We start from the raw sequence: 10,675 nt of genomic DNA, 5'->3' as shown, positions 1-10,675 counted from the left end.
AAAAGATATATAGAATTTAGAATAACTAAAGAGTTCGGAATAATTGTGTTAAATTAAAAAGGAAAATATAATTTCCAAGAAAGGAGTTTTAACATGAAAGGATAAAAAATGCAATATATCCTTAATCGATTGTGATCTTTTCATATTCTTCAAAGTTTCCACTTTTTTAACTTTTTATCATAGAGATAAAGAAACTCGGTTCCACAATAACAAATTTCTAATTTTTCTACATAATATTTTAACAAAAAATGGACTTTGAAATTTTTAGAGGGGAAAATTTTATTAATTAATTTATTGAGATATTTAAAAAATATTATAAAAATTAAACAAATGGAGCTATGAAGACCAAATTTCTGACTTTTTTACTCCATTCTAATGTCTTTATTATGAATATTTTTTGTTGAACAATTTCGTATAAAATTTCAAGGATAATAAAGGATAAACTTTTATAAGGATATTTTTTACATTTTTTTATTCTTAAAAAATAAAACAAAATACAAGATAAAAATACTGCAATTGTCCTCTTTAGTTTGATACCCATATTGTAATAATAGGGTGGCTTAAAATATTTTATAAAAATTTTTGAAAATTGTATGCACCTCAAATTTTAAAGTCCTTTTAAAAGGACAAACGATCCGAAAATGAAAAACTGAGTACGCAGTTATACCATATAAATTATGTGCTTTCGTATGTATATGGTTTGGTTCGTGTGTGAAAAATGGTGTTGGACGGTGTTATCAGCAATACAAACAAATTCAAAAGAAAAAAACTTCTAAAACAACATTTTATAAGTTCGCAATGAATGAAAGCGATAATATATAAAAAGCTATTGTAATTTCCTTTTACCTGATGACAAGCCGTATGGCTTAGTGGGTCCTTGAATTATAATAATTAATACTTACAAAAAATCATAATTGTTATATTTAAGATATTATGTACAAATCATGATTATTTGAAATAATTAATAAAAAAAGGAAGTAAGCAAGTAAGTAAGTTCATCCGAAAAAATTACACCCTACACCACTATAGTGGGGAGGGCATTATGCAATTTTCAAGATAATTTGATGAAATTTGGCATTTCTTGGTTCAAGGACGCTATTGAAAATGGTTGAAATCGGTCCATTATTTCGCCTAGCGCCCACAAAACCGTACCCCGAATCGGGCCTTTAGGCTCATAATTACGTTAAATGTTCTATTATGTCAACAAAAATCTGCAAAACTTAGTTTTATAGAATGATAAATGACGCTACTAATTTTTAAAGTAATCGGGCCTCATTTGACACTAGCGCCCATACATTTTTTGTCAATTATACGTAAAAATGTTCCACAATACGGTTAAAATTCTTTATTTTTAAAATTATCCAATTTTGAATTTTGTCATTTTAATCTTTAGTTAAAGCCTTACCGCAACCTATTTGTTAAAAAATATTTTGTATATATTCACTGACAATAGAACATGAATGGATTTTACTCACTGCTTGCAGTAAACTGATGTTATTCTGATTAAACCTAATGAAGTGAGCCAAAAATTATGGCTAGAAAACGTAGCATTTTAGAAAAAAATATTAGGTATTGCGCTAATTTTTGTCTCACTAGAGATTCCTAAGACATCATGTTATTATTAAAAATTTTATTACTATTACTTATTTGTCCATTAGTTTTTGCAAAAAAGTTTTTGAGTATCATGTTAAAACGTGGAATTTTTAACTATCCTTAAAAAATGCTCAAAAAAATCAAAACAAGTAAGAGTGTTATATTCTGCTATGCCAAATCTTATATACCCACCATCAAACCTCGTTTGACTCGAATTGAATTTGGTTCATATTAAATTTATTTGTGTGGAATTTCATCGCTACGTAATTTTAAGCCATTAATGAGCGTTGCAGTAATTTTCTGAAGGGGACCTTACATGGGGGTAGGGTCAATTATGGACCGATCCTCATAAAATTTGCATAGTGATTTTGGATCATAAGAAACTTACTTATGTCAAATTTAATAGCTATATTCGTATTTTTAATCAAGTTATGACTGTTAAAGCTGCTTTTCGAGGTTCTACTCGTATGGGGGCTAGTCGAAATAAAGGACCGATATTACCCATTTTCCATAGCAAACAAACCTTATCTATAAGAAATTTTTATGTGAAATTTCAACCCTCTAGCCCTTTCCATTCGCACTCTATCGTGCTTTTAACAGACAGACAGACAGACATGGCTAGTTCGTCTTAGAATTTAATGAGGAGCCATAATATATATACTTTTGTGGGTCTATGGCCAATATTTCGATGTGTTATAAACGGAATGACAAAATCAAAATACCCCCCTCTTTTTTGATGGTGGGTATAAAAATATGTTATGTTTGTAGGGATATATTTTACACAAGTTTGTTTTATGTACCGATATAAAGTATATATGACATCGGGTCACATTATATCCTACCCTCAATATTAGGTCGCCATCAGAAATTTACTTTACCTTCACAACTGACTGAGAGTATAAGGATAAAAATTTTATATCACGAAAAAGAAACAAAATATAGCAGTGCACAGTGGTATAGAAAAAAAAAGAGGGAAATAATTCAGTAACTTCTAAACGGTTAATCCGATTTTAATGAAATTTGGTATGCACAAAAAGGAGGTGTTATCGAGTTTAGGTTTTGAATTTGGACCTTATAGGCCAACCAGGGGCCCGGCGGGGGGTCCTCAAATTAGGACACCTCGGCTATGTTAAATTTTTAAAACGATCCTATTTCTTCATTTGAGTTCCGATTTAAAAAATTTCGTATATAGAATCTCCTCATCGAGCACTATAAAAATGTCGTCATAGCAGTAAATTATCTCTTATAGTTTAGGAGATATTCGCATTTGAAAATTAAAATTTTAAAATTTTTACCGTTCTTACTTTAGTTTTTTGATAATAGCGGGTCCAAATATTCCCGATTTTCGCCATTTCTTTTTTTATTCGCTTAACAACAAGTTTATATATCAAGCAGTGAAAGAATTATGTAAAAATCATGACTGAGTCCAAAGTCATAGGCATTTTAATTTAAAAAATAAAAAAAGGCGATTTTTTGCCATTTTTTGGGAAAAAAGTATCTTTTTCTTTTTAAGTTATCTAAAAAGTTTCTAAGAAGATGTATATAGAATTTATACTTTTTGAAATTAAAATTAAAAAAAAAATGATTCAGAACTTAGAAAAACGAAAACAAAATTTTGAGGAAAAAACATAAACATGGAGTGACCAGTTGACAAATGTAATCAATATTAATACATATTCAAAAAAAAAAAAAAGTGAAAAATTGTGCAAAAAAATTTACATTGTGCTATTTTTAAATATATTTTTTTGCTTTTTAGTATTTAAAATATTATTAAATATTTTTTACAAAAAAAAATTGCAATAAATAAGTAAATTTATGAAAAGTATGGGTACTATCTATTAATCTTTAAATAAAAATAATAAATTGTCCCACTGTTATATTTATAGCTAAAAATTATTACCAAATAGGAACACAGATTGTGTGACGTCAGAGATCCTATATAGAAAGTTTTTATTATGATCGCCTGACGACGTAATCCTTATTTTATCATTCTTGGGTAAATGAGATCGCCCTATTTACCTTCTGGCTGTCGTGGTATATCCACACGCAGAGAAAAAATATAGTTGGGGTACCATAGTCTAAGAGCAACATATTATGGTTAGAATTATGGTTAAATTTAAAACATATTATGATCATTATTAGTATAATAACCTATCATATTATGATTAAATATAGTCCGAATATTTCATCATAATATAGTGATAAAGTGATGTTGTAGTATCATATTGTAGTTTCAACCAACCACATTATGGTTTCATGTAATCATATAAAGGCTTCAAGTAATCATATTATTGTTTCAAGTAACCATATTATGGTTACAAGTCACATGTCTACATGTAACCATATTATGGTTACATATTTAACATAATATGGTTAATTTTATGTGCTCGACGTAAAATGTAATTATTTGTTAACTTCCTTTTAAACAAACACAAAACTTCCAAGCACTAATATTCCCATAAAAAATATATATCCACACTTTCATGCCACAATAGATATTATTTATTTTTCACAATTATTTTAACACTGCGTTTGTTTAACAATTTATTTAATCCGATCTAGTGCGGATAAACCATACAACTGATAGAAAATTGGCGATACAAAAATATTTTTAATATTAAACGTATTTTACTTATATCTTAAACATTATATGGATAAACGTGTAAAATCCTACCATTTAATGGTTTAATTAAGTTCCTTGCTAGCCAAAATCTCTTAACCAAATTTTATGTGAATATGGCCTTTATTGACCCCCTAGAAAATTAATTACTGGACAGGCAAAAAAAAAGCGATGAAATTCGATATAATATACCACTGTGCGATGTTACATTTAATGCTTGTTGAAAAAAATAAAAAAAAAAAAATAACTTTAAAAATCGATAAAATCGTAACAAATTTGAAAATTTTGGAGAACTTTAAATTCCGTATTTACATGAAGGATGTGCGTACCAAATTTAACCGAAATCGGAGAGGGTCATGTTCAATCAATTTGAAATAGTCTTTTGCATTTTTCATATAAAACATCTCGTTGAATTACGCAAAATATTGCGACCTGTACATAATACCTGGGCAGCCAGCCGCACAGACGGGTAGACATGGCTTAATGGACTTTAAAAAACTTGATATGAATATAGCACTTTTTTCAGTTAATTTGTACTTTTTTGACAGTCATTTTGCACTTTATTCTATGGGAGTTCTGGCAACACTGGTCAGTATGTATGTTAAAAATGGGGATTATTTAAAAAAATAAAGCATTTGGTTTGTTTTTTAACTTTATTTCGGAATATTTTTACTTTTTTTGGCAAAAAAAGAGATTTTTTAAGAGGGCTCAATGGGTGCTAGGGCAAAATATGGCCCTATCCTTAAAAATGTTGGTAGGGGGAGTTAAGTCTTCTTCAATAATATTTATGTAGAATTTAAAAGTGTTATTAGTATTTGTAAGTAAATTTTGAATTTTAAGTCATTTTATGAAGGGGATTTTGTATGGGAGATAGGGTCAAATTAAGCCCGATCATTAGAAAAATCGGTAGTGTCATTTAAAGTTCTATAAAACTAACATAATGGATCATTTAAATTAATTATAAGCCAAAAGGCCCTATTTGGGGGGTACGATTGTATGGGGGCTAGTCGAAATAAAGGACTGGTTTTAACCATTTTCAATAGGCTTGTGTGCCAAATTTCATCCAATTATCTTGAAAATTGCGGCCTGTACCTTGCGCACATATTTTTTGTATGTTACAAACATCAGCACCAAAACCAAACCCAATATACCATCCCCACTAAAGTGGTGTAGGGTATAAAAATACATGGCTTTATGAATTTTTTGTTTGATTTTGAATTGATTTTTTTCTTTCATTTAAAAATTTTGAAATTACTTAAACCATGTTTAAAGAAGTAAGAGTGCTATATTCGGCTGTGCCGAATCTTATATACCCTTCACCATAGTGCATTTTGAACATCTTTTATAAATTTTAAATTTTTTCCCGACTACATTATTATTACATCAAAAGCTAAACAAAAAGAACAACAACAACGCTAAACGAAATAAATCACAAAATATACAAGGCATCTAAACCAACAGACATCTAAACATACATAACGAAAAACACAGAAAAACAAAAATAACAACGCAACGCCAACAGCATCCAAACCAAGGGTGCCCAAGCCCTATGCGCTTGGTACTCTTTTGTTTTTGTAAATGCGCTTAGATATAGGCAGTGTGTTTTCTATACACTTATATGCGCTTAACTCTAGCAATACGTTGTTGTTGTTCTTAACAGTATACAAGCAAGAGTAAAACAACAACACTTTCGTATTCATTGCTGGTAAACATTGAAGAGATGTAGATTTTGTTTTTGTTTATCGTAAAAAAATTGTTTTAAAAAGCACTTGGAAAAAATTTGTGTTAGTTTTAAATTTCAAACTTACATTATTCGCATATAAAATTACTGTACAACAACTCACAATCTACTCTCATATAATTGAAAACGTTTTAAATACTCTTTTCTATTCATTAAAAAATATATTTGCAAAACAAAAGGGAAAATTATTTTATTTTAACAAAAAATGCAAATCATATTTTTTTGCTGTTTATTTTTTTTTTTTTTTTGGATTCCAAACATACAAAAAAATACACAGCTGAATAAAACCAAATACATCTACACACACACGTGTACATATTTTTCTATATACAGTGTTGTTGTTGCTTTTATAACAATTTTTTGATGAAATTTTCAGAGGTTGTCTCGGATTTTTGCTCATATCTCCGTTATTTACCGACCGATTTTGCTGATTTTAAATAGCGAATAATACAAAATACCAAAATCAAATACTGAAAATTGTTAGAAAAAACTATAATTGCTCTGTTAACAACACAATACACATAAATATGTCAACAAATAATACAATCCAAAACTACACAAACAATGGAACCGAACAACACGCCAATAACAACAAACATAAACACAATAGAAAACACAAGCAACAATATGTTTTTCAACACACTTCGCAACAGTTCTTTAAACTACAACAACGTAACAGTAAACTCGATTCAAATCAACACTAGAACTCATAATCCAACAACACAACACAATTCGCAACAACTAACAAACCAACAGATTAAAAACACTACTCAATATTTACCTAACAATAATAATTATTTTGGCAAAAATTATGAATGTATTAAGCGTTAAAAATATATTCGGTAATGATGGCAGATTCCTGAATGTAATAGACCACGACTACAATACAAGAAGAAGAGCTGAAGGAAGGTTAAAAGTGCAACGATTCCGAAACGAATATGGTAGAAACACACCTGGAGTTACCTTACCAACTATATGGAACAAGATATGGAACCTGTACACATTACACCGTACAACAAATTGGGAAAAATTGTTGCACACATGAGCAAGATCCTATACGTTGGAAACTACATACTTGATATAGTTAAACTACATTTTTGGTTTTTTATTTTCTGATCGTTTCTTCCTTTAAAAGGACTTTAAAGTTTAAAAGGAAGAGTAAGTATAATTATATTTAGCTTAAATTTGGTTTGGTCTAGTAGATCAATATAGGTATCGATTGAAAGAGGAGAATAACAGTATTTTTACAAATAAAATAGTTTTAAAATGTTAGAATAAAAAAAATAAAAAAATGTCCTTTTAAATTTTAATCCTTTAATATCCTTATTTTCTATAGTCAGTTTTTTTAGAAAAAAATATATGTTATATTTACAAATATGGAGTTGCAAACTCCCAAATTTCATGTCTTTATCTTTATTAGTTCTTTGTAAAAAAAAAATTGAAAGTTAAGATGTATTCAAATTAAAAAATTTCTGTTGAGAATATTTTGTTTAATTTAATTAATTATTTATACCAATTACCTACCCCCATTATCCCAATGTCTGTTAATTTTTTATCCTTACGTTAAATTGACAGTTTTCAGACAAAATATACTAATTAATACTTACTAAAAAATCATAATTGTTATATTTAAGATATTATGTACAAATCATGATTATTTGAAATAATGAATAAAAAAAAGAAGTAAGCAAGTAAGTAAGTTCATCCGAAAAAATTATACCCTACACCACTATAGTGGGGAGGGCATTATGCGTTTGTGCTGATGTTTGTAACACCAAAAAATACAGGTCGCAATTTTCAAGATAATTTGATGAAATTTGGCATATACTCTTTTCTTGGTTCAAGGACGCTATTGAAAATGGTTGAAATCGGTCCATTATTTCGCCTAGCACCCACAAAACCGTACCCCCGAATCGGGCCTTTAGGCTCATAATTACGTTAAATGTTTTATTATGTCAACAAAAATCTGCAAAACTTAGTTTTATAGAATGATAAATGACGCTACTAATTTTTAAAGTAATCGGGCCTCATTTGACCCTAGCGCCCATACAAACTCCCCTTCATTTTTTGTCAATTATACGTAAAAATGTTCCACAATACGGTTAAAATTATTTATTTTTTAAAATTATCCAATTTTATAACATACTGACTGGTGTAGGGTATTACATAGTCGACGATGTCCGACTATATATTCGTACTTGTTTAATATATCTAAAGCCTTGGCCGTTCTTACAATTCGTTTTACTGTACTGGACAGTTTCTAAAAACTCTTGAATTTTGTTATTTTAATCTTTAGTTAAAGCCTTACCGCATCTTTTATAAAATTTACCTAGTACTATTATTTTCGTCAATATATGTAACAAATTTAAGAGTTAACCTTATAGATGAAAATAATAGTACTAGGTAAATTTTCTAAAAGATGTTGAGTTTTCCCTAATTAACTTGTCACTTAAAAAACATTAGGTAGGCATGTTATATATCAATGGAAAGGTAATTTTGCCTATTTTTCAAAACTGTATATAATTTTTGAAAATTAAAAAATTCGCGGAATACTTAAAAAAAAATAAAAAATGTTTTTTATTACCCTGCAAAAATGTAGGCTACTCCCTACATGCGTGAAAAGAGTACTCCTCAAAAGACTAGGAGTAGTCCAAATCTAATCCAAGTATATACAAAAAACATACTCCATTTAACATTGTGATGTCCTAGGTGAGGACCACGTAATCCATCCATACATTACATCGGAGTAATCTCAAAACTACTCCATGTCACTACTCTGAGGATTACCACAGGAAACTAGTTTGGAAACTATTTTATGGTAATACTCCAAGGAACATCAACATAGGGTTAGTTTTTAAACTACTCCAATGTTAATAGTCCATAGAATACCACAGAAAACTAGTTTTGAAACTACTCTTTGGTAATACTTAATTGAACACACCAAAAAATTATTTTTTAAATTATTTCTATTAATTATTAATTAATTTTTTAAAAAATATTAATTGCAAACTTAACAATATTATTTACAGAATATAAGTAAGTAATACAAATAGTTCAAATAAAGATCACATAAGAAGCAACAAAAACTAAAAATTTACATAACAACAATAAAATGTAATAATAACAAAAAGTGCATTATTTTCAATTCAATTTTTTAATTCCTGGTGAAACATAATTATGATTCACCAATTAATTATTATTTTTGTGTTAATAAAGAATTATTATAAAAACTTAAAATTTTATTTAAAGTTCATTAGTTTCTAGTACCACATCGATTTTAGCAGATACCTTTTTTTTTTGCACAAACGGAACGAAAGTGACGTTTCTTTACCACTTGAAGTGCGGTCCTTATTTCTTTCTCAGCGTTGGTTGAATAACTATTTATTGCAGCTGAAGTTAAATGTATCTTTACGATTAAATAGTCTGATTAATTTTTAATAAAAAGCTTACATATAATAGTTTTGTATACGTTTTTATAATGTCTTAAACACTTTTTTCCACGTATCCCGTCTATATTATATAATACGCACAATTCTCGGGATAATACACGTTCTAGATTTTTTACAACATTTCCATCTACTAAATATTTAATAGCTGATATCTGAAAAAATACAAATTGAACAATATTCACTGCCATTTTTAAAAGTTGATCATTTCTCAAAAATTACATATTTGTCTTCATTAGCTTCGTTTATTTGAGTTTCCATTTTCTGAAGATCTTCTTCAGTTTTAATTGGATATACCGTTATTAGGTTGTTAATATTTTTCCGTACATTATGTAAACCTTGCAACTGAATTTTTTGCTCAACCAGCATTTCAACTATTATTTTGTTTTGGTCAACCATTGTTGCTAAAAAAAAGTAATTTTAATGATTTATTAAAAAGCAGATTTCATTAAAAAGCAGATAATAATATACTTTGCAATTTTGATATCTGTTCTCTTAAAACTTTGTGTTCGCCATTTATTTCTGTAATGATCTGATTTTGTTTGATGATCATTTCTGTAACGGATTTGGCACAGCCGAATATAGAACTCTTACTTGTTTGAAATAAAATTAAGAATTTTTTTAAAAGACAAACATCAAAAAATATTTTAATTTATTTTGACATTGAGCTCATACAATTACAAAAACAAAATACATGTTGTTTTTGTATTGTTGTAGTGATGCATATACTGTTTAGTGTACCCTGACACAGACGGCTCTGAGAGAAATGAAACAAACTTGTGAGAACTAAAGTCACTCACTAAACTTCAAATTATCTTCGCAAAATTGCGAAGATATTAGCACTTTATTAGTTTTTCTTATCACTTAAACTTAATGTTTATTATTTTTTGGAACACTTTTCATTAATTTAAAACCCCGAAAATAATTTATATTTTGCAAACGAAAAAAAATATATTTTTTATTCTTTGACATTTCATTTTAATTAAAACTGAAAACAGAAAAGTTGTACATTTTCGTATTGAATATTAAAAAAGTATTTTACATACTTTTTTTCATTTTGCATTAGTGCAGAAAAATTACGAAAAGACGTGTTTATAATATGCTTTAAGATAAAATATCTTTTCCAAAAACATTTAACTAATATTTTCATTCACTAGCATATAAAATTCCATTATTAACAAAAAAAAATAACGTAAAAAAATACATTTTTTATTTGCTACTTTTTGAACAACTGCGTTTATTTGTGTGCTTCTACTAATACATTCTCACCAATTT

At 28.2% G+C, this 10,675-nt stretch overlaps 1 protein-coding gene across 1 annotated transcript; it reads right to left on the bottom strand.

Annotated features, from left to right (window-relative positions):
* Positions 1-9,184: 9,184 nt before the first annotated feature.
* On the bottom strand, positions 9,185-9,955 carry LOC124419819. Its single transcript, XM_046950565.1, has 4 exons — positions 9,872-9,955; positions 9,623-9,804; positions 9,405-9,555; positions 9,185-9,344 (listed from the first exon to the last, which is right to left on the bottom strand). The coding sequence occupies exons 1-4, from the start codon at positions 9,951-9,953 to the stop codon at positions 9,232-9,234; spliced, it is 528 nt and encodes a 175-aa protein (XP_046806521.1). The 5' UTR covers positions 9,954-9,955; the 3' UTR covers positions 9,185-9,231.
* Positions 9,956-10,675: the final 720 nt, after the last annotated feature.

The sequence above is a fragment of the Lucilia cuprina genome, chromosome 4, assembly GCF_022045245.1.
Source record: "Lucilia cuprina isolate Lc7/37 chromosome 4, ASM2204524v1, whole genome shotgun sequence".
NCBI lineage: Eukaryota > Metazoa > Arthropoda > Insecta > Diptera > Calliphoridae > Lucilia > Lucilia cuprina.
Note: the sequence above shows the minus strand (reverse complement) of the source record. Positions and strands in the feature narration are given on the sequence as shown.